The sequence below is a fragment of the Pseudopodoces humilis genome, chromosome 14 (assembly GCF_049639895.1).
Source record: "Pseudopodoces humilis isolate 2021_Gansu_Grassland_sample_001 chromosome 14, ASM4963989v1, whole genome shotgun sequence".
In the NCBI taxonomy this organism is placed as follows: Eukaryota; Metazoa; Chordata; class Aves; order Passeriformes; family Paridae; genus Pseudopodoces; species Pseudopodoces humilis.
The window spans coordinates 4735649-4760692 of NC_142213.1; the positions used below are offsets into that span (position 1 = coordinate 4735649).

The 25044-nt window shown below is 36.5% G+C and overlaps 2 protein-coding genes across 7 annotated transcripts; one reads left to right on the top strand and one right to left on the bottom strand.

Annotated features, from left to right (window-relative positions):
* Positions 1-1097: 1097 nt before the first annotated feature.
* On the bottom strand, positions 1098-9649 carry CENPN (centromere protein N). Of its 2 annotated transcripts, none has more exons than XM_014257125.2 (11): positions 9489-9649; positions 8727-8920; positions 7566-7611; positions 6938-6994; positions 6443-6519; positions 5226-5402; positions 4422-4523; positions 3817-3874; positions 3317-3426; positions 2460-2583; positions 1098-2133 (listed from the first exon to the last, which is right to left on the bottom strand). In XM_014257125.2, the coding sequence occupies exons 2-11, from the start codon at positions 8895-8897 to the stop codon at positions 2018-2020; spliced, it is 1038 nt and encodes a 345-aa protein (XP_014112600.1). In that variant the 5' UTR covers positions 8898-8920; positions 9489-9649; the 3' UTR covers positions 1098-2017. The 2 variants fall into 2 exon arrangements, with proteins under 2 accessions (XP_014112600.1, XP_005528242.1); XM_005528185.3 differs by having other exon boundaries at positions 1099-2133; positions 3317-3429.
* A 133-nt stretch (positions 9650-9782) lies between these two features.
* Positions 9783-24265, top strand: CMC2 (C-X9-C motif containing 2). Of its 5 annotated transcripts, none has more exons than XM_014257160.2 (5): positions 9801-9850; positions 13314-13385; positions 15808-15944; positions 20081-20152; positions 21961-24265. In XM_014257160.2, the coding sequence occupies exons 3-5, from the start codon at positions 15864-15866 to the stop codon at positions 22033-22035; spliced, it is 228 nt and encodes a 75-aa protein (XP_014112635.1). In that variant the 5' UTR covers positions 9801-9850; positions 13314-13385; positions 15808-15863; the 3' UTR covers positions 22036-24265. The 5 variants fall into 5 exon arrangements, with proteins under 5 accessions (XP_005528244.1, XP_014112635.1, XP_014112636.1 ...); XM_088062414.1 differs by lacking the exon at positions 9801-9850 and adding an exon at positions 9861-10102; XM_005528187.3 differs by lacking the exon at positions 13314-13385 and having other exon boundaries at positions 9783-9850.
* The last annotated feature ends 779 nt before the right edge of the window (positions 24266-25044 follow it).

Sequence of the window (25044 nt, forward strand, 5' to 3'; positions counted from 1 at the left end):
GAGCGTTGGGGTGCTCTGTGCAGGGCCAGGAGCTGGCTGGACTTAACAAAACTTACGGATCCCTTTGCAACTCAGAATATTCTATGATTTCCTGACACTGGAATCACCAACACAACACACAGCTTTTTTTGCCTATAGCTGGCCACATTAAGAGAAAAGATGAACACCATTTATTGGGTAAGAGTTATGCCATAGATGTAGCCCCAGGATGTGTGTTCCTCCTGCAGCCCCTGTGCCCTCAGCTACAGCTGTTCTGCTGCCTGGGGTTAGCACAGAATAGTGTGGGTTGAAAGGGACCTTTAAACATCATCTAGTCCAACCCCAAACTTCCAATTTGCTGGAAGAGACCAACTGGAATGGGGAAGACAAGACTGGTCTCCACATTTTCCCCCTTTGCCTTACCTCACGTCCTCGATGGGGACACCTGCTCAGCAAGAAGGAACCCCAGAGTTGCAGATTTTTCCTGACAAATCAATAAATACACACCTCCTTGCCTGAAAATGCTGTGTAGTTCCTGGAATATCCCTGCTCACAGGAAGTTAGAGATGAAAATCAGAGATACCAAAAAGAGAATGTTAAAAGGGAGATGAAGACTACCTTTCCCAGAAACAAGAGGCAGTAGGCCAGGTACTCACAGTATTCTAGAGCACTTGGGAACTTTACCTTTATGGTAAATGACTGCCATCTCAGGCATTTAGGTTATTTGGGAGAGAGCATTATGAACAAGTTGCACAGAGTGAAATATATGCTGGAATCTTAATGGATTTGAATCCTGGAAGTATAGTGAGACATGTTAAGAGCCAACTCTTAGTGTCTATCACACCAAACCTGGAATTCTTCCAGAATCCTAACATTATGTTAAGTATTTTATCAAATCAACATTTAAATCACACAGGTGGAATTCCTAAAATCCATACCACTAGCAGATAGTCCCAAATCTCTTTTCATGTGTGAGTTATAGGCGTGCTGAAAATCAAACCAAGCCAAAATATCAGTATATGATAACATATGTTCATAACATATATTATGTATTTTATATATGTATTATATACATCAGTATATGTCAAGTCAGGCCAAACAAACTTTTATGAGAAGACCTAATTTACACATTTATTTACAGCCTAAAAACAAAAACATGCCCATACAACCTCTGGACATACAGCTGCTTCTGCACACTGAGATACTAAAAGTATATTAGAATTCTACATACACCAAATATACACAAAACAATCCAGATAACAATTAAAAACAAAAACTTGTACATTTTAAATGAATCAAAATTCATTTAAATGAATCAAAAAAACAAAGCAGAAAATATCTATACAATTGCCAATGTTTACCAACTCTAAAGAACGCCAATGCAAAGCTGTTTGCATTAGTGACTATTGACATCTTGATTCCATAATCTTTGTCCCCAAGCATAAAAAACAGTGGCAATGGGCAAGAATGTCAGAAGGATCAAATATTAATTAATTGAGATGTTCTAAAATATGTAAATATGTACCTTCCTCAAAAGAAAATATTGCCTCTTTCAATGTATTCTTCCAACATAAAGTTTCCTAAGACATTAATAGTGACAGGCAGATTTTCGAGTATTTGTTACTGGCTGTTGCCCTTGGTGAGAAAGACTTTGGAAGCTGAATTAATACCTCCTAAAACTGGATAGAAGCCTCTCACTGACATCTATATTCTCAAAGTCCATTCCTCCCTATGCCCTGAAATAGTCTTTGAATACAATTTATCAGCTTAGATAAAAATGTGCCTGAGCTGCAGCCAGAGATCCCCTCTCCTTTTGCATGGGACTGTTTCCCTCTTCCAAACAGGGCAGGTGTTCTGTGCAAAATATGAATGGCCAACTGCAGTATTGTAGCTATCTACAGCTATGATAGCAAAGAAAATAGCTACAGCTATTATTGTGTCTTTATTAGCTTCATAAATAGTATTAAAAATACAGTTAAGAGCAGTGGTAACATTTAAATTTCATATATTGCATATTTCTCTATGAATCAGTTTTAAATTAAGGGCTCACAAAACCTTCTGGAAATAAACCTTTTTTCTCTCTAATTTTAAAATAATTCCTAGCTTTATGTGGTATACATGTAAGAAGCGGTGAAAGTGGTGCATCAGCCATACCTGGAGAGAGAGAGAGAGAGAGAGAGAGACAGATAATTGCAGCTGTACTCAAGCATTATTTATCTTTCATAATTGTTAATAAAACTGAAACAAAACTAAATCACTAAAACTAAAAGCACAGCTTGAGTATCCATATACAACCAGTAATTCTAAGAATAAATTGTTAGATATTTAGACATAAGTTTTTAAAATGGTAACATTTTTGTTCTACTATGTTTCTTTTTCTAAACAAACTATGAAGTTGTTCCCTTATACAAGCACAATGTAAGAAGACAGAAATATTTGGAATGGAATTTCCCTCCATTTTACAGAATTGGAACACTTACCTGCTGGTGCCAAGGATTTCAGTGATTCTAAGAGATGTGGACTAGAAAACTTGACCAAACATCTGAATGGTTCTTTTTTATCCAAAACATCCATTTTAGGATCACTTTTAAACATTGTCTCAAGCTGTTAACACAAAATTTAACCAATGAGTATAAGCAATGAATATATTTTATTTATATGTTATTACATATTACATTTACATACTCTAATTATTTATTATACTACGTATTACATTATGTTTAAATAAGACTTTCCAGTTTGCAATGACAACATGATTCCAGCTGAAGGAATGCTGTAGTAAAATCGGAGGGTGCCACCATGTGGCAGAGTTTTCTGCTGAAAACAAGAGGCAGCTTTGTTCAGTAATACTGGAAAACATTTAGTATTTCTTAGAATTTTCAATTTATCTGTTCATGCAATAAAACCTGTGCATCATCGAGAAGTCAGTTATGGTGTCATACATAGCATAAACTTAGCATGTATTTAAAATAATCCTGATTTCTCATGCTCCAACACACTGCTAGTCTAAGTCTACCTTTATTACAAAAACAGGTTGAAATGCTGAGTTCACAAGGCTGAAACATGATTTAAAACTCTGACCAAATTTCAATCTGTTTCTTACTTTCTTACTTTTAACTCATTTATATTAAAATGAATAACAATGACAATAACACATAATATATAATATTATACTATTATAATATATTAATATATAATATAATAATATTTTAAATTAAAATTTTAAAACTCCCTGAAGTTTGAAAAAACCCATAATATTTCTTAAATTTGATATTTAATCTAACTACCACTTCATTAAAAGTAGAAAACCCCAAATCAAATTGGTTGCTTTTCCTACCCTGTATTGTGCAAATTCAAGTTTTGGTAAGGGACCACTGCCAAAAACTTCCTGGTTCAGTCTGTGAATTCTTTCTTTCTCACTTTTGTTTTCTTCAACTATCCTTATATCTGCTGCAGGGGAGAAGAATAGGGGAAAGAAAACAGAAAGACAACATTGTCTGCTGTAATACTGTTTTTTTTTATCAAATTATTCCAAATGAAAATTTGTAAATAATGGTTTTAATGAACTTATTGCACTCTTTTTTTGGATAAGTTTATATTTTCAGTTCTTAGCAAGAGAAAAACACAAGTGAATGTGAGATGGTAGGCATTGAGTGGATTTGGTTTCCATGTCCAAAGCCAGAGAAATACTGACCTCTCCCAGTGCCAGCCAGTATTAAGGCACCAGGGATGGATAACATAATGGGAATGGAGCATGTACACTTCCTTTTATCAATCTCATTTCACAAGCCAGCAGGAATGACATTTAAACTGCCTTTAAATTTAAAATAAGCATACCTTTTTCTGGTTCTACATTCCCTCCTTCCACAGGTTTTGGACTGTGAGTTTGGAAGTTCTAAATGGACAGAGAGGAAAAAAAGATTTTAGTTCAGTTCTACTTTTAGAACCTCTAGCTGAAAAGAATATATATATCATTTTTTCTTATTCTGGAAAAATGATCTTCCAAATTTTGACCATTACTAGAAGTCTGGAAGCCAAGCCAATTTTGAAAAAGAATGCCTGTCTTAGGATAATTGAGTATGTTTCCCTATTTACAAGTTTTACATGGATGATCAGACTAAGCACACATTCCAACAGCCTTCAACCCGTGGCTCTAGGAAGCCTAATGAAAGATGCTAAAAAAGCTTAGGACTGAATTGTTCCTGTAATTTTTAGTCTGAGTTTAGCCATCAGGAATTACAATAATAAAGAGTACGTGGGATACCAAATAATTGCATCCCCATTGCAATGTTACCTTCATGAAAGCCTGTCAACCTCAGTAGTTCAATATTATTTTAACTGGATGATCTCTTGGAAAAGGTGAATTTTCCCCCTTGCTAGGGGGTAAGAACTAGGCCTGAAACAAAAAGCAAGACTTAGGATTTACTTGTGAAGTGGCTCACCTGGCTATATCTCTTAAACACAATATCTTTAAGGGAGTTTAAAGAATGACTTCGAAGCTCCATTTCACGGATGTCATGGTAATTGGAAGCAACCATCAGGGCCTTTAAATAAAAATTGAAATTGTTTTAACATCAGTCTTAATCATCATTGTGTTAGTAATCTGTAAAAAACATAACATCTCTAGACATTGTGATGTTTTTGTTTCAAGGTAAGCAACTACCCTTTAACTAGGATTTTCATATCTGAAAAAATGTTGCAGAGATTGTTATACAGCTCAGGTTAATATTTAAAGCATTCGCAGTATTAACAAGCTAAGTGCCATAGTTTAACCAGCTGAAAAATAAACAAACAGAATCATAAAATATTTGAATTACTACTACAGAAATTTGAGGAGGTTTCTAAATAGAGGAAAAAATACTATCAAAGCTGATGACCACAAGTTAACAGAAATGAACAGCATTCCCTGAGTAGCTCATATGCTTAGTTCTTGAAGTTAACAGTGTTGCTCTAATATTTTTCAACTTCTGATACAATTTAATGGAATACTGCCCAAGACTTGGTTAAGAAATTACATTCAGGAGCAGTAAGAATCCAAATAAACTGAATTTATTCACAATGCACCAATCCAAAGATTTGGGTTTTGCCCCATTTTTATCATGAGCTAAGGAGAAAAAAAAAATACAGTTTATAGTTTAGCAAATTATTTTAAGTGAGGCATCTTTACCAATCCTCTTAAAAGCTAACCTGATTATAGCTGTACACAACTGTGGGGAAGTCAGGGTCTGAGCAGTTTTATTCTGTACCTGACACAGCAGAGGCAAGGTGCTCTTCAGGACTGAGGTAGAAATGAAGACATAGGGAGTCTGTGAATGGTACACAACATAGCTGGGCTTATACTGGTTTGGTTTTTTATTTGGTGTTCCCCAGGCAACTCTAATCCAGATTGCATTATCCTCATATTCCTTAAAGGTGATGGTGACCTGACAGAAAAAGAAAAGTTTTGATTTACAAACACATTTGAGTATCCATAAAGATTTTCTTCTCTCTTAACATCTCTCTTCAGAAGACCCAAACATAATTTAGTACCACTGCTTGAGTAAGAAAAAAACACACTAAGTGTTGTAAAGATTGTATTTAAATAAAATTTCCACAGAAAAACAATAAGCTCACAAACTGGGATAAAAAGAAAAATCACTTTTCAAACTCTAATATTGCTTTGCTTCCTGTCAATATACATTTTTTGCTGAAGGCTGAAAATAGAAAATAGCTTATTACAAAGGCACTGATGTCTCTTTTGGGAAAATAACACAGAGATGTCTGTTTAGGAGGAGGGCTAGTGGCAATAATCCAAATATGTCATTTGGAGAAACTAAACTTTCAATCAACTTGTGAATTTAGACCTGAATATAATATTTATCACTGCTCAAGAATACACAATCAAAAGTCTGAACATTCCCTTTTCTATTCTTAATGATTTCCTTGTTTACTTCTTTTTACCTTGACTCAAGGAGGTTGACTTAAAAAAAAAATAAACAACAAAACCCCTAAAATATTGCAAAATTTTATTATAAGAGTGATGGGAACAGCAGCTGATTGGCTGTGAGTGTGATTTGGATTTGTTGCCCTCTCCTGTTGTGAGTGGGAACCCACTGGGTATCATGGAGTAACACATGTGATCAGCCAGAGGCATTTTCTACTCCCTTGCCCAAATGAAATTGGTGAGCTAAAGCAATTAAAGGCTCCTGCAAACTGGGAAAAGATCTGATAAAAACCACTAACATGCTGCCTTTCTTGAAGCCAGTCACATTTTAAGACAAACCTATATTTTAATTCCTTCCAGCATAATTGTGAAGTTTCTAAAACAGATATGCAGTACATTTTTCCTATGTTACATGCAGTTTCTATCATTCTCAAATGAATAATTCCATTTAAATCTTGACTCAAACTGTATGGAACAATTATGAAAACAACATGTTGACACCACAGCCGTGAAGCAAATTTAGAATGGATTTATTCTTACATTTTTCAAGGCTGACCGAAGCCTTCCTTTAAATGTTTTTTTGAAATCTGTTATGTCAAAATATTCCAAGTCTTCTCCTGTTACATGAGACAAAAAAACCCAACCAGAAATAAGATTTGCATGTAAAAGAAGTAGTTTGGAGATGTTTTTAGTTTTGCTGAAACAAAATTAAGCAGAAAAAATTGAAGTTGCATTATATTATACAAAAAGCTGTATTTTAATTCTGACCCATATTATTGCTATACAGAGAAAAGATTAATATTTAATTAGTAGTTACTCATATATAATAATTGCTTGAGAAGTTAATGGAAAGTATTCTAAAACATTAAAGATAATCTCAACTGAAAAATTCGTACTAGGCTGCAGTAAAATGTTAAAAATCTCTACAGAAAAAACCCAGATGACACTACATCTGTGGTTAAAATGTAGGATATGAGGCAGCAGAGCACTAAACTGCTGAGAATTGTGGCATTAGAGAAAGAAAAGACATTTTACCTGATTTTTTCATCTGGTAAACATTCCACATTCTTTTGTTTTGGTAGACATGGTTGTCTAAGAAAAAGAGGAATTGCTCAATAACATAATGTATTAACAAACAGGAATTAAAGGAACAAAAAAATTTACAGTACTTTTATAGACAGGTTACTTTAAAAAAAATATTACTTCTGATAATGCAATATAATGTATTAACATTCTTAAACTACCATTCATAGCAATCATAAAACCAAAATATTTTTTTATTGAAAGAGATGTAAAGTTCTTTTATAATTTGGTGAGAAGCTAATAAAGGGCATCCCTGGGGTTCAATGTTTAAGGAAGGGTTTTACCTAAACTGCCCAATGTAAGACATGTAGTCTGTTGGAAGAAACCTTGATTTTAACTATTGTCTAATCGAGTTGTGAATTGATATTGGAATTAGGAGTTACATACTTTAGTTGATCTTGAGCTTTTTGTAAAAGAGGTCACATCCTCTTTTACAAAGATTCATCTAAAGATTCATCTAAAATGTGATGTGCTTACCCCAAATGCATCTGCACCCCACAAGGGTCATCACTATATAATTAAGGGCATTATGAACTTACTCAGAAAGAATAAACGTCATTTTAATTCACTTTTTACGTACAAATTATGTCTAGAACCGCTGCTTGCTTTATGTCTGCAGAATTTTCCTAGAAAGAACAAGAGTGCATAGTGAACTACAGGTCCAGAGTGCCCAATAACACTGTTTATCAAGTGAAAAATAATCTCAGCATTGGTAGTTTAAAGGATATTGCACTGAAGCCCACAGCACACACACTCTCTCCAAAGGCACCACACCAGGTCCCAGGTTTTGTGAAATAATGAAAACTATTTCAGCAAGGCTTAAATGTTCCTCTGCAAGAGGAACATAATCCTTACAGTGTGATGTACAAGCAATTAGAAAGAAAGTTAATGGGTATTTGTGACAATGCAACACTGACTCATATTTCACTGTCAGGAGTTTTAACATATTGGTCATTGCTTATTTATGCTGTACAGCATGGAAAGATTTTTAAGAAACTGCATGACACAATTTGTTATGGATACAAGTATTTCACAAAAAAATGCTATTTTAAAATATGGCATTTGCTGTCTTATGAGAATAACTTAAGAGTTTCTTTCCTGTAGTTTGATCCAGCAATTTTTCCGTATTAAATTCAAAGGGAATAATACAAAAAGCTACAGAATTCAAGATGTATCAGTAATAACTGCGTCTATCTGGGTTATGATATTAAAGACTTCCAGTACGCTAAAATCTAAATATTTAAATACTACTTCCTGGTAAACTAAAATCAGTGTCATATAATTTTTTTTGCTTACAGCATGCTGAATGGGAGTAATTCTGGCCAAGGAAAGTTTTTTAAAAAAAACAAACAACAAACATTAAAAAAACATTCGAAGTCTAAAACATATAAACTAGTGTTATCATTACCCATGCTAAATAGCTTTCAGTCAGGGCTTTGTAATAAGTACACATTTCAATCAGTGCCTTTATTTTACAATTTAGAAATACACCCATTTTTTAAAGGTTTAACATACCAAGCTTTTATCTACCATATATACCTTAAGAGCTCAAAACATGTATTTGTATACTTAGTATAGATCAGACAGAATCAATGGTGTTACCAGCTCAGCTTTACATTTTCCAGACTACAAAGTGCCATTTTAGGCTGTGTTGTGGCCAAAGATTAATATTTGGTTTTTTTTCATAATGATTCTCATGCACCCTATATGTCACTGACATTTTCTGAAAGAGAGGATTTACCTCACAGAGCTGAACAACTTCTCGAGAAATGTTGTCCTTTATCTGGTGGAAATTTAGAGTCCTCAGCTGTGCCTCAGAGAGAAAGCCCCATTTCTGCAGCAACATCTTGATTTCATCCCTTGGGATTTTTAGCACAGTTCTTCGAATGTACTCAGCCACAGTTTCATCCATGATGGAACCACCTGGATGGAAACCTGAAAGGTTAAATAGAATAAGACCAAGCCACAGGTAGGCTCAGGGGACTTGCTCCCTTCGAAGGTGTACAGAGCTGCACCTCGGCACAACTGGCTGACATTGATGTCAGTCCTAAGTGCGGCTCTACTACAGATTTAGACAGTGGCAAGTTAAAATACATGCAGTAACTTACATAGATACTGAATCACAGAATATCCTGAATTGGAAAGGATCCACAAGGATCAGAGTCCAACTCCCAGTCCTGTGCAGGACACCCCAAGAATTCCACCAGGTGCCCGAGTGTGTCGTCCAAACAGTTCTTGAGCTCTGTCAGGCTTGGTGCTGTGACCACTGCCCTGGGGAGCCTGTTCAGTGCCCAACCCCACCACAGGATAAAAATACCTTGTCCTGATATCCAATCTAAACCTCCCCTGACGAAGCTTCATGTCACTGATCACCAGAGATCACGGCCTGCCCCTCCACTTCCCCTCACGAGAAATTTGTACACTGCGATGATTCCCCCCTCAGTGCCCTGTTCTTCAAGCTGAACTGACCAAGTCACATAACGCCCTTAAAAGCTTCTCTTACCGACGGAGGCCTGATGCGAGCAGAGGGGTGCTGGGTGCCGCCCAGGGCTGTGGCTGTTGCTGTCTGTCCGGTCCGATGAGTGTCCGGACCCACGGACAGCGGGCACGAGAGCGCAGAACCCCGGGGCTGACCCAACTCGAACCGGATCCGACCTGACCCGGCCCGGCCGCCTCACGCCGCTCCCGCGCCCGCCTTTCGAACCGACCAATCAGCCCCGGCGCCCTGCCCCGGCTATCCAATCACAGGGCCCCCCGCCTGCAGCCCCGCCCGCCCCGCCCCGGCGCCGGCGCCGTGCGCGCTTTTCGCTCTGAGGCGGCTTCCGGCCGAGGCCGGCCGAGTCACTGCGCCTGCCCCGCAGCGGGGTGAGTGAGGGGCGGCTTCGGGCAGAGCCAACGGGAAAGGGAAAAATTCAGGGAAAAGAGGGTGTATAGAGAAACCCTCCACTCCTCCTGCCGCTTTCCCTTCTAGCCGCCTGGTTTTGGGGGGCCGTGCCGAGCCGAGCTCGGGTCCACCTTCTGGGACCCTGCGCTCACGCGCAACGTCGTCCGGAGCTCCCGGAGAGCTTTAGAAGGGCAGGTTTGAGCGGGATCAAGGGTCTCTCCGTTGTGTCTGCCGTAAGCTGCTTTTCCTGTGTCTGTGTGTGTCCCATCGTTCTTTAAGGCCTCCCGGGAGCAGTGAGGACCTGCGGACAGCGCGGGCTGGTTCAGTGGGACCCCCCTTGCCTTAACCTGGTAACAGCAGCTGCCCCAGCCCCGCACCCCATGGCAGAACCGTGCTACTAAACAGTGTTTACTTTCTGCCGAGTGCTACCTGCCTTTCGTCATGGGATCGGGCTGCCTGAGGGGCCAGAGCCTGTCTTTTCTAACATGGAAATGTGATCGGCTTGCTCCCTTACTTTTTGAAGGGGGGAAAGTTGTTTTACAGTAAGAAAGAAGATTCTGATAGGTTCATAGAGTTCTTCTTTGGAAAATTAATGAAATGGAGATGAGATGGAATGAAGCCTGAGTGGATGCAGCTGAAGTACAAGAGCAGCTGCCAAAACAGGAATTTGGTGACAGCACCTTGTTCTTATGTAATTGTAGAGTGAGTTGCGTTGGAAGGGACCTCAAAGATCATGTTCCAACCCCCTGCCATAGGTAGGGGCACCTTCCACTAGACAGTGCTTTAGTTATATGGTGTCTGGATTTTGTCTTTCTTACCTGTATATTCTGCAAAGGCGTAACAGGAAGAGACAGCTTTAGTAATCTATATACTGTGATAGATATCTAGATACAATGTTGTACTGTGCAGTGGTACTGACTGTATGTTATAATAAAAACATCCCACTAATCTTGCAAAACTCTACTGATATTTCTTGTATGAATATGCCCTTAAATCATTGCCAAGAAGTGAAAGTATCTTCTACTTTACTCGATCACCTATTTCAACCATAAATAAAATTGTAAAAATTAGTATTCAAGTTGGTGTTCCACCTGCTCTATTTCGTAGGATTAACACCTTCCTAATTTGTTTTGCTAAGTATGAAGTGTATATGGTATGTATTGGTATGATGTAGTTTCATCAGGTACTAAAAGCAGGTGAGCTCATTCTACTGCTATGAGGGAGGTTGAATTGTTGGCAGAAAGTGCTCATGTAAAAAAAATCCATATGAATCTTATTTATCAACATTAAAAATGATTCTTTAGGTTCAGGGAAAGTAAATGCATTCTATATAATTAAAAAGATCTCAAAGTAGACATAATTGACCCTTTTTGCATTTCCTTTCTAGTCTTCATAGATAGGTTTCTAAATTATTTTCCCCCATTCTAATAAGTGATGTTGGAAAACCAGTGCATATTTTTAGAGACCGAAATTCAAGAGGTCATGAGTAAATTTTGTAAGATTTAGCTAAGTTTGGTTTACTAAAGTGGATTTTAAAATTTCTTGGAGATTCTGGTAAGTTTTGGGTCATTCTCAATGTGCCTAACCACAGCATTAAGGACAGCAGCATACAGTGACACTTTAATATCCTGGTTTGGAAGCTGTTAATGATATTACTGAAAGGTAGAAAGAGAGCCCTGAGTTTTGAGTGCCCTTGGATTTTGAAATGGTGTGCATCAGCTGTGATTTCTCATTTCACTGATCACTGAGTATTCAAAACTATTGCCAAAATTCTTTGTGTAGGAAAGTGCACTAGGCATGCAGTTCTGCTGAAGTGGCATGAATGATAGCTTGAGGTAGACACCAGCCTGTTAGGTGTGGAGCTGAATTTTTTATGCTAAAAATTTGTACAATCTTAGAGAAAATAGGTTTTGAGTAAACAAAAAGTTGTTGAAATTGTAAATACTTTTTTTCCAAACACCAAACAGAACAGTACCGTGTAACTGAGAATATGAAACTCCAAATTTTGTATTGCTCAAGTTAGACAGTGACATTAACTGCAAAAATAAATGTTAAACGTGGAGAGTAGAGTGACTTCAGAGGAATCGTGGGGTTGTTCCCCTCCCTGCTGTGATTCTCTGTTGTGGTTTGCACGGTCCTGCTGCCGCCTTGTGGGCCTCGAGTATTTGCAGCAAATGGTTGTGTTCTGTGGCGCTGTGCAAAGCAGAGTTCTGTGCTCCTGCTAAAGAGCTTCTTCATTAGTAATGGAGGTGCTTAGGTGCAATTTTTCATCATCAGGGTTACTAAACAAGCATTTGCATTTTGCTTTAAGAGTTCGTTTTTCTGAACAGTGTGTGAATTCATGTGGTTTGGGGTTTTTTTACCATTGAAGGTTGAAAAAATTGTGATTGTGTTCTTTTCAAATGGAAAATTGGCACGTGGAGAGAAATGAGCATTTTATCCTACTAAATTTTGGTCTCAAACATGAAATGCCCACAGTGTTCTTCCCTGCTCTTTTGAGTCACCCATTGGTTTCTGCCACTTCCTGGGTGTCTGCAGTTTTATTTTAATTCTGTGGTACATGTAGGTTCCTTTCGCAATTTATGTGAAATACTTAATGTACTGAACACACGTATTGATCAATTTTCAGATTAGGGATGAGTATTGTGTTTTGATAATTTATATTTTGATTGCTGTTAAAAAAATTTAGATGCATAGTGTGCCAAGATTGCTTACACAAGGAATTAGGTAATTATTTTTCTAAACAGAAATATTAGTATTGGAAGTTCAGTATCATTATCAGAGAATTTCCAGCTTTAGGCTTTTGATTTTTTAGAAAAATTCTGGTTTATGTAGGAAACCATACAGCTAGAATATCCTGTATTTTCCCTACTTAAGGAGAAACCAGGCAGGATATGATACTGGAATGAGACAATTCCTTAATTATTTTTTTCCCCAGGAGAATAGCATAGATCTAGAAACTGGTTTAGGAAGTTGAAAGATTAATTATCTTTATCCATGTCTTCTGTGTTCAGAGACTAATAGTTTATGAAAATTTGTATTTTTAAGGTATTTCAACAAATCATTGGATACCTATGTAATGTAATTTTTATCAAGAAAGAAAAAATGGTACTGAATCTCATATCAAACACATTAAAGGGCAGAACATTTCTGTGCAAACCAGTGAAATATGTCACTGCCATTATGTAAAGAGATAATTTCTTTACTTCTTTCCAAACATTCACTTCAGATACTAACATTTGCTTAGCATTTTGCAGTTCTAAAGCAATTCCTGTATGTTCTAAATATTGTTCTTTTACTTCATTTCCAGTATTTCTTGTACAGAAATTGTGTGTTTATCTTGGCTTTCTTTACCCCACATTTCTGTTAGTAGTTTCCTCAGAGCAATTTATATTGCTTATTCACAAATTTTTCCTGTGATTTTGTTTTGTTTTGTTTTCCCAGTATTCTTTTATAGATCAAGTCCCTGTGAGCTACCACCTATATAAAATTATGTCCATTTGGACTTAAATTCTGGTAAGAGGGCAACTTGCAATTCTTATTTTTCATTAAAATGTTATTAAAAAGAAACTAAGGAAACCAATGTCCTTTCTTCAATACACATTGTTGTTTCTCTTGAAACTTTTGTTTGTCAGAGTCATTCCCCTCCAGCCAAAAGATTTCAGCTTTCCCTGCTCATTTATAGACCAGTGTCTAGTCTGACATTTCTAAGCATCAGTTTAATATTGAGCACTGGCAGCACTGCTCCATCATAACTTCAGAAGTGCTTAAAGCCTCCAGAGAAGCACAGAAAGATGTTTTGTTACTTAGTCCATCACATCCTACAAGAGCTCAGTGCTAGAACTTGAAACACTCTAATATTGAATGTTACTTGAAAATTTCAGGAGTACAGATCTATGAACTGGTGTGACAGTTAAGACCTTTGATTTGTATCATCTATTCTACAAGAGGCACCATTAGAAAATCCCTTGAAGTTGTTAGAAGGCTGTTAACTAATGAAGTGCACCATCACCTCTGTTTATGCCATTGGTGGCTTTCATCTATGATCTGAGAATACTTTTGCAAACAATGGCAGTGATTACTGTTCTTAGTGTAGAAATAATGAATCTTTCCTTGAAATGTTCTGTTTGACTTCCTGGCCTGTGCTGATGTGCATTCCCTGTTTCATTAGGACACTGCTGTTGCTTTCTCCTGAGACTGCCAGCTCAGATGACAGTTTTAGTAAGAGCAGGCAGAGGCTGAATGATGAAGAGCTTTAATAATCATCTGGGTTCACACATGTTAAAGTAACACACAGTCATTGAGCAGGTCACCCTCTCAGGGGAATGCTAACTCCAGAGCTATCAAAAAAGCTCTACTGATAAATTTAAAACATATTGACTTTGTGTGGCATGCAATCAAAAGCTGGTGGCAATAACACAGCAGGGTTCTTAATCACTTTGCTGTTACAGTCATGCTCCTGCTGTCATATTTCTAAAGGTTCATTTGTTAATTTGTTTAAAATAATGCTTAAGCAACTTGTACAGTTTCCAACAACTTCTGTGCTGAGTAAGTGTAGTGTAATATTAGACTTCCAGATAGTATGGGGGAAGGTTTTTAGAAAAAAATCACCATAACACTATGTGAAACATATTCTCATGGTTCTCAAGTGGCTTTTAAATGTTTGTATTTTTGAATTAAGTTTGCGTATGGGAATCTAATTCTTGTTAAGCTGAACACATGATGGGAAGTACTGGATATATGAGTGTATGTGTCTCTTTAAGCTGAATATATTCCTTGAGCATTCTAGGAAGAGCAGTGGAGATTATAACTGTCAGCACTGCAGCTGAATTTTGGGATTTTGCAGTTCTAAAATCTGGTCGTTGCCTACTTGTATTTGCCCAGTCTATCTATCAGGAGTATTAAGACAGTGATGACTGCTTAGTACAAGTTGTAGTGGTGTTTGCCTGATGTATTGCAACTGGAAAGGTGATCCCTTTGGAGAAGAGGAAATGACAAAATGCTAAGTAAACAAACAAATCTCTCTAATTCAGTGGCAATATGGGCCATAAAAATAAAATTTAGGAAGATAAGCCCATTTGTTCTGGTATGAACTGGACTTTTCTCCTCCCCTTCCTGGTGATCTTCCTGAACAAAGATGTCATCTTCCTTCAGCCTGTCATATGATGCTTTCAGTCCATTTCAACTAAAGAACTCTCTCCCCCGCCACGGAACCCTGCAGGAAAGGGTGTTCCCCTTTAGTGTTCCAGAGAGAAAACATGAGGGAAACCTAAGTGCTTCTTTGCACTGTCTGATGGAGTGGGGGATTTATGTAGAAGACCAATCCCATTGCTTTTCAAAGGAGCACAGTGAAAGAGCAAAAGGCAACAACATGGAGTTGCAAGAAGGGGCATTTAAATTCTTACTGATTTAAAATAAATATAATTATTGTTTTGATGAAGTGATTAAGTACCGGTTTTTAAAGCACCACCAATGTCTGGATTAGGATTTTTTAAAAAGTGTATAGATAGCTAAAAAAGATGCCAGTTCTCAGAGTTCTGTAATGGAATAGCATTGTGCTTCCTGTTGTAATCTTTGTAAAAGGTAGAAAGAAAATCACATACACTCTTTAAAGTAAGAAAGCAGAAAATTGAAGTAGGAAGGTAAAAAGACAATTTTGAGTTTATGAAAGATTAATGGTGCTAGAGAGTCCCTGAAAATTAAAATCTCAGTTGTGTGCTTATGTCTGTGATAGCCAAGATGATAAACTTCTAGTTGACTGTTAACATTTGGGGTGTGTAAAACATCAGACGTGTGCTGGGTTTAATGACTGTAACTATGTAATATAAATGATACGCATTAAGCTGCATTTTAATCTCAAATATTGTTAAAATAACACTGTGATAATATCTTACATGTACAATCAGACTTGCTAGTGACACTATTTTAATGTTGGCAGGTGGAAATTTTCTCAGATTCTTGTCCTTGTGCTACTAAAATCATCCTTAACTAAAGATGCATCCAGACCTGTCTCCTCATCTGCACACTGAAGAGTGTAACCTAATTATCAGTCTGCTCAAGAAGTGTCACAAGGAGGTAAGAAGTGTTGAGCAGAGAAAAGAGTGGGTGGGTTGGGGAAATGAGTGTCAGATAAATTAGTGATGATATTATATGATCATGGAGAGAAAACCCTCCTCTAGGCAGAACAGCCATGAAATACAGCTGGTGTGTTTTCACTGAAGAGCTTTTTGATGACTGCATATAAAATCATGCCAGTGATTTATTTAGAAAATCCAGCATACCTTAAAATTTTCTGTGCCACAGCTTAACACTTAGACACCTATTTGAAGGACTGAAATAACTTCTGCACCTCTTAATACTGTGTACCCCTCAAAAAAACAATAATAAAATCAGCTTTAAATGCCCTCTTTTTGTATGCCTATGACATTTCCACATCCAGCTGTCCCTGGGGCAGATGCTTCAGTGTGGTTATAAGCAGATGTGTTAATGGGGATCCCAACAGCCACATGCCTGATGTTCAGTGCTTGGAAAGCTAATTGGGAATTACTGATTGACTTCCGTCTTCTTAATAGGCACCTATACAAGGATGTAAAATGCTAAATTGTCTTCAGGCTTCTCCAGGCTCTTCATTGCTTCAAGATTATGGAATCGTCATCACTTGTTTAAAAGCCTTTTTAAAAATTTGCTTTGCCTACATCTTCTGCATCTCTAGATGTGGAAGATTTACCCCCTGCATTGAAAGCTTTCTGCAGCATCATTGCAATGTTGTTAATTATTTTCCCAGTATATTCTACATAGATGTTCTGCAGAGATAATTTTGCTGTATTAGTGCATTAAAAAGTTAAATTTCATAGTTTCTACTGAGATAAAAATATATTTAAATATTCACTATGAATGTGAAAACTCTGATTTACACCGCTACATGCAATCTACAATATTTTCATATTTTCACCTCCATGCTTAGTTGTGATGCTGATACTTTTTTTCCATTGCAGTTAGATTCTAAGACAATACAAATGTTAGCTTTACTGTTTTGAACAGAATTGTAATTTTTTCCTTTCAAAAGCCATTACAGGGTGAGAAACAAGGCTGATAATTTACAAAATATGAGAGAAAACATTTTATCTGAAAGAGGGGGAACAACATTTTTGCAAGATTTTAGTGTAGCCAAAGTAACACATTAAAAAACATTTTCACCACCCTTTGTTATGATTTCTAAATTACAGCAATGAAGGGAGCAGAGTTTTAATATTAAAATTGATTTGCAGGGAGTATATTGTGCTGGTTTTCTTCAGCAACATGTAATTTGTTTTTGCTGACACTTGGAGTGCAGTATCTTGAAACATAAACACAGTGCAGTCTGTTGCTACCATGTCATAGGTGTTACGTCCCATTCCACTGTTCCTGTACAGAACATCTCCAAGCTTTTAAACTAAAAGTTGAATTAAATGTAGGAGTTACACTTTTCTTCAGAGTTCAGAAATTTTAGTTTGCCTAAAAATGCATTTAGGTAGTTTGAGAGATTGTAGAAACTTTTGTCCTTTCATTTTTTAGTTGATTTTTTTGCAACAACTTTAATGTTGTAATGTAGGTAAATGTTCAGTAGCTAGAATTAAGTGAGAACTACATGTACATTAACTGCTATAGTATCAAAGGGATTGCCAAATGACTATCAGTTAGGATAATAGGCAGACTGTAAGCAATATAAAGTGAAAGTGTTGTAACTGTTTTTTCATAATTGTGAAAATAAATCCAATTAGAAAAGAAAATACTTCCAGATTTGTCCTGCACACATAGGGGGGCTTTCTGTGATTTGAGTAGGAATGCAGCAGTATTGATTTACTGCTTGCAAGTAATGAATGGTTGGCTGGCTTTTTGTTTGTGGTTTGGTTATTTTTGTTTTAAATTAATGTCAAGATAGAAGTATCATGGACTTCTGTGATGTAGCTCATTAGACTGCCTTGAGAGCTGGAACTAAAAGGTGCACTTGAACTCCTTGGCAGCAAATGATTCAAAGGGATCTATTGTCAGTCTAACTTATGAAGGGACAGGGAGCAGCAATAATAGTCATGCACAGAATTATATTCTCTTGGTTTTGTTTGAAGCTCATCTTTACAGGAAGAGGAATTACTTTTGTCAGTCTTGTGCTCAGCTGGGAGAGGATGTTTGTGCTGGCAGTCTCAGAACAGAAAGGTTGAGGATGACTTTGTCACACTTAGTTGGAAGGGAGCAATACTTTTTCATTTGAAATTCAAGGGGAATGTACTGAAATATTCTTTTTAAATTGAACTTACTGAAATCTGAAGTCAGTGATCTTAATGAGTTATTGGTGACTACTTGCTGTTATAATGCCAAAATGTCCCAAGAACCTTCATCTACTATTTAAATCATCATTCCTGAGGGTTGAAAAGCATTATTTTTTTAATTGGGTGTCCATTTTAACAACAGCCAATTTGATTTACTTTATCCCTAATCTAGAACATGCCCTGTATATCAAGTTTTGTATCTAGTGAGGAGAGGTTAATGGGATTCCTATTTGATGTCACTTTTTTTTTTTTTTAATAACTTCACTCTGGTGCCAAGTATGTACTATAAATAGACAAACTTTCATAGGTAGCAGCTCAAAGAAATGTGTATTGTCTTGCAGTTGTAACACTGTAATAGGTGTAATATATTTTTTGTTTATCAAAAATTTTTGAGAAACTCATTCTTTGTTTCCCTTATAATATCAGCCAAGAAATTGACATTTTAGGAATCTGGCTAAATAAATATAGATTAAACCCACTGTATGCACTGCTCAGAGTGGATTTAGCTTGAGTGTTCACCTTGAAATTTAACATGCAGGTATGCAAGTAGAATACAAAATTAAATCTGTATTAGCTGGAATGAAAATGTTGTAAAAGCAAGATCAGTGAGCAGTAAAGTGACCACTTACTCTGTGTAACTGCTTCAGAGTCATCTGATGCCCTTTATAAACTGCAGAGGTATAAACAAGCTAATTATAGCACTGCTATGGTTAAGTGTTTGTCATAAACTTTATTAACCCACTCTTACTTCAGTTGTGTTCTGTTGGCCAAGATCTTGTTCCTTGTTTGAATTCTTAAAGGTGTTCCTCTATCGCTTGTATGAATCCACCCAGTTGCTGGTCAGCTGTGGAAATGCACATAAGTTTCCCTCTGAAATATGGAAGGGACTTCATTTGCATCTGTTTTGTTCTTCTTGGTCTTTTTAATTCAAATTCATTAGCTGTCTGCAAGATAGGCAAGCTGTCACCATTCATTGTGTAGTTGCAAATGTGTTGTATCTACTAAGAGCCACCTCCTTCAGGTCTTCTAAATGACTTGGATGTTCTGCTGGCAGGTTCTGCCATGAGATTCTGTGGCATGGCACAAGCATCCCCCTGAAAAAGTCCTCCTACAACCACACATTCTGAGAGTGGTTTAATGCCTGGTAGTAAGGAATTGCTTTAAGAAATCCTGGCTAAGAGGACAGATTTTTACGGTGAATACCATCATGTTAGCTGTGGAGAGCCCTCATGAGGACAAAGCCTGCCGTTTTTTTGAAACTACAGAACACTTAAATGTACAGAAGGCCCACAGTTGAGCTGTGCCATAAAAATGGTAAATGCATCTTACTTATTAACCTCAAGATCCAGGGAGATTTTGTTATACTGGTTCTAATGTTCCAGTCAATTAAGCCTAGTGCCTGCATCTTCTGGACTAACACCACATTCTTCAGGTAGCTGGGATAATGGAGCAGTGAATCCTTTGCCTCTCTAGGTCACAAAGAAATGATGAAAACTAATGCAGGGAAGGCATTGTTTCTGTATCACAACCTGGAGTTCAGAATATTTATTTTTTGTACATTATTTAACCTACTGTGAGTGAGAGTTGGGACTGACTTCTAGATCAATAAAATGTATGTTCTATATTTAAACAATAACTTCAGCTTAGGTGTCCTCCTTTAGTTTGGTTGTACATGGTGAGTACCTTCAACTTTCAGCAAGGCAGGGGTGGCTCAAGTGAGCTTCAGGAGTAGTTCAAACCTCTGCCTGTGTGGGGAAAAAAGTTACCAAACACCACTTTTCACAAGAAAGGGAAAGGAAAAGAAGACCAGGATATGTTGAAAAATACAAATGAATTTAAATAAATTTAGAGTTTCAGAGGAAGAAACCTTTGAATTTTAATTTTTTTTTCTCCTTAACTCATCAGCACAATGTTTTGAAGTTTTTTGGCCATTGCAATGATATTGACCGTGAGATGAGGAAGTGCTTAAAAAAAGAGGTAAGCAGTAAATTATAAATATTGTGTATTAGATGCTTAATAAAAAATGGGAGAGAACAAGACTTGCTTTTTACTAAGTAGTACAAATCAATAAGTGTAAGTACATTCTGCTTTGGGCACTTGACACCAAATCTAAACTTTTTAAAACAAATTTGTCAAATAAAATCTGGCATTAACAAATGGCGGGGTGTATTTTTTGATATACAAAAATAGGCAAACACATTTTAATGAAACAAATATTTCAGATAGGAACTAACACTTCTCAGATTGCTTCTGACTTTTTTCTTAATATTTTTTAGTAGTGGTATTTGCACAGAATTTAATATATGAAAAGATATGAAAATATCTGCAGATATGAAAGAGTGAAGACTGTGGGAGTTTAAGTGGATTAACTGTTTTAATGGGCACATTTTCAGAAGAGTATTCTTTATATTTATGGTGTGCTTACATGACAGAACATATAAATGAAAATTTCACACACTTTTTAAGTTGAAACTGTACTTTCCAATTTTTACATAAATTTCACCATACTAAAAAATTTCTTTCCACATAATCTCATTATTCTTATTTTTTCTTCCATTGAAGCCTTTACATTAAAGGAGTTCTTGATGATTATATTTGTCTGCCTTCTTAAAATGTACTTATATTGATATGCCATTATTAGGAAGCTCCTGAAAGGTTGTTCACAAATATTGAATAGGTACAGATGTAGCTTTTAAAGATCCGTTGTTCTCATTCTACATAAAAACATGGATGCGTTATTGAAAAATTAAATATTGGCAAGGGAAAAAGTTAAGCATTCTGTAAATGTTAAGTAATGTTTCAGGTCATTATTTCAGTTACAGACCAATCAGTATAGTGGATGAAAATCTGCAAATCCTTTTCAAAATCAATTTCTTTACTAGTTTATTACATTACATAGAGAATTGAATATTTGTGGCTTACTTGGGTTTTATTCTTGATACCAATTGCTGAAATATTGAACAAATATATGCTCTTACGTAAGGACAAGAATAATTTGCTTCTCATGAAATACATATCAAATGATGCATTGATTTTTAATTTTTCATTTATTTGAGCCATGAAAATGTTTCTTTTTTGTTTGCAATGAAAGAAAGGCTCTTAAAGCTTTTGCTAGTGCAGGGGCATATTTGAAAGCACGGTGGTCTTATTCATGCATCTTAACTGTGAAGGTTTTCTCGATTTAATGCTGGAGTCGTGCCTCTGTTGGGATTCTTGTTTAAACCAATAAAAATCCCCTCATGCCTTACCCTCATTCAATCCGAATTTGCCTTTGTTCCTTTCATCTTGGTACCCTGCTTTATCTGTGCATATAATTAATGACCAGGATCAAAAATAGACCAAGCCTGTGATGACAAATTCATGTTTCAGAAGGCAGATGCACATTAATCAGTGTCTTGTAAAAAGAAAAGAGCCTGACCTGTGCTCTAGAATAGCACCAGTGCAACTTTTTCTTCCTAGTTCATGTGTGAAGTGTAGCTGCTGTATGTTAGATCACTGTATAATTAAGTTCCTCCTTAAGATTAACTGAATATTCTTTATTAGAATGTTCTAATACTCTTTTGCTTAATAACCCCAAACTTAGAAACATGTATTTCAAAGCAAAAATGTTAATTTCAAAGTAAAAATGAACCTATACCTAGATATTAACAAGAGCTGTATTTCTAACACATCAGTCAAATATATTGTTTCTGTTCCTGGGTAAAAAATGCTCTCTACAATATTAAATTTGACATATCTGTTTAATGATAACAGCTGATCTATTAATTTCCTTGTCTGACTTCCAGTATGAAGAAAACAGGCGCAGAAACTGGGAGAAGCGACAGAGGATAATAAATGCTCGCAAAGCCTCAGAGAAGTGAGCTGTGCAGTGGCTGGACAGCTGCAGCTCCACTGGGACATTCACTTGGAAGCTGAAAGAATACTTGTGTTTCATCACCAATGTCCAGCCTGTGGTTTGTGAAATGGTGACAAAATAAATGCATCTAATGCATATTCATTCCCAATAAGGCAAACAGTGTGAAAAAATAAATACAATGCATTGCTCACAACCTAACTTAATTTTTGACCTCTAAAAGAAAACTACTGTGGCAAGTCTTTGTTCTGGCAATTTTATGACTTAAGTAATGAGAAATTGGTGTGCATGAGGTACTATATGTTCAGGTCAGCTGTGTTCCCTACTTTGTACTGAGTTGCATTTTTTTCCTTGTGTTTAGCAGTTTCTCTTTCATATCTTGGGTTTTGTAGGTTTTTTTTTTTTGTTTTTCATTGCAAAGCACTAAATTACTTTTTTCACCGCTTTTTGTAGTGTTGTGATAACACTTCTTAAATGGATTAGGAAAAAGAAATTTTAAACAGATGTGGCTTGAAATTGGAAATTGCCTTTCAAGGAATAATTGGAGCTCTAGTATTTTTATTGGAGTGAGAAGGATGAAACTACTGTCTTTAGCTGAGAAGATTACAAATCCTCCCTGCCAACCATATGTACAGTGTAGACTGTTGTAAGACAATTTGTTCATCATACCCAAAGCAAGTGGCTTTAGAAATTCAGAATGGAACATTTCCAGGGATTTACAAAGCTTCCCCTTGATTTTTGTTGAAGTACAATCAGTGTGTGCTGAGTGATTTTTGAAGAGGAGTGCTGCCAAAAATGCAAGCTAAAGTTCTTCCATTTTCTATGGTACAAAAGTAAAGTCAAGTTATGACTGTTGAGATTGAAGCAAAGCTGTCACTGAAGTGAAAGAAAATTGTAACTTTCTCAGGCAAGTCAATGTGTATTGTGTTACCAGGTTGCCTTGTTAGCCTATAAAAGGTGTTTATTTGCCATCAAACTGCTGAAAGCCCAGAACAAGTGTCAGAATTGAGAGGATTTGATATCAAAACATACACTGGTTTGTCCAGTGATGGAGCTCCTCTGTGTTTATGCTGGATTCACCTTACTTTTAAACAATGACTCAATTCTGCCTAACAGCAAAAGACTTTTTTAAAAAATAAATTTTATTGAGCCAAATATACAAAGTATCTAGAAATCTTTTGGAATAAAGGTGCCTATTCTACAGTGAATTACATGGTTTGTTGTAAGAACCATTTTTGATACTTAATCTTGAAATTGGTACCTGCCCCTGTTTTTGGAAGAAAATGGTATTTTGTGAGCTGTTTTGAAGGATGAATTAGATAGGATAATTTTAGTTATTTTTCAATACCTGGATGGACCAATTAAACTGGTAAAATTAAGCCACAGATATTTTCAGTGAAAGTTCCAAGCAAAGCTAAGACAATTGTTTCTGCATCTTGACATGCTGTTTGTGTCTTAGAACAAGTAAATGATGCACTGTTTGAATTAATACTTGAATGGTTGGAAGCAGTGCAGCCTTTATTGGTACTTTTCAGAGTATTTTCAAAGAATACTTTGTAGTGAACTCCCCTGTCTGGGAACTCTGCATCCATGATACTTCTTCCATTTGAGATGACACAGCCTACTTCAGGCAAGCTCTTAAATAGGATTTGTAGTCTTTAAGTAAATAAATAAATAGAGAATTGTTCCAGAGATTAGGTTGAGAAGCTGATAGCTGAGTGCAGAAGCACTGAAGCTTTTGTTTCTTTAATCAGCTTCTGTGAGTCCCAATCTTTCACACATCAACAAAATAAGAAACCAAGAGCCACTTAACACAGCTCATTAGTCAGAATTATGTTTGCAAAGATCAATGTGCTTAGTGAATGAAAGACCAAATGGCACATACAGTTCCTATTGATACTTCCAACTACATTTATTTATAAATCTATTTTACAGATCAGCTTTGTTTACCCAGTGAAAGTCTGATCATGGTCTTCCTTCTGTTTCTCTTTGCTAATTGCCCACTAGTAGTGTGATATGAGAGTGCCCATTGATTCCCATGAGTTTTCTTCCTTTTGTTTGACAGAGAGTTCATGTTGCCAATTTGATCTTGAAGCTGAAAAACACTGGTGTAGTAATACTGATGATTTATCTGACAGAGAAAGGGGTAAGGGTGAAATAGTAAATGTGGGTTTTTTTCTTGTTTCCTAGAGTGAGCTTGGCCGAAATAAACCTTATGTCTATAGACTTTGAAGACACTTTATTGCAATGTCATTTGTCTATAGGAGCATTATTCCCATTGTTCTTTCTGAAAGAGTGTATTTGAGAGAGAAATTTGATGTAATTTGTGTTGAATTGCATGTGAGAAGCTCATGGGTGTTTCATGTGGGAAAGTGAAGAAGAGGGAAGCAGAAAGGAAAAATGGCAGCTCTGGCCATAATGGTGAGGATTTTCTATATTGAAGTGCCATAAAAGTCATACATGGACAGGAGGAAGACAGAGCGAAGGGAATTTTAACTTTCCAGCAAAATCCCTCCAGTTTTACCAGAAACACCTGGAAACACTATTTGTAGAGTACTTTCTCATGCTAGCAAACAAAATGACATTCTGTTTTCCTTATTTTAATTTTTTTAAAATTTTTTAGTAGAAGGAAAATTCTGCTGAATAGCAGCAGATTAGCTTAAGAACAGCAGGGTGAGTTCTTGCTCTGGTGTTAATCTCTTTATACAACAGGACTTGAATCTGGTACTCCTGTTAAGCTGCAGTGCTGAGTGTTAACACATTATGAATGTACCTCTCGTCTTTCCCTGTAAACTTTAGTTGGTAACATCCTGAAGGAATTATGTCCTTTGTTGCTGATACAGACAATGTGTAGCTTCTAGACCTTGAAGCAAAGCCTTGATTTAGTTGAGCTGACTGTACAATTTGGGTGAGGACTAGTCCTGTGAGTTAGTTATTCGCTGTGTTAGTGGAAATCACTGTAATGAACATTTCCAATGTGTTACACTTTTCTGAGGCTCTGCACCTCATGTATAAT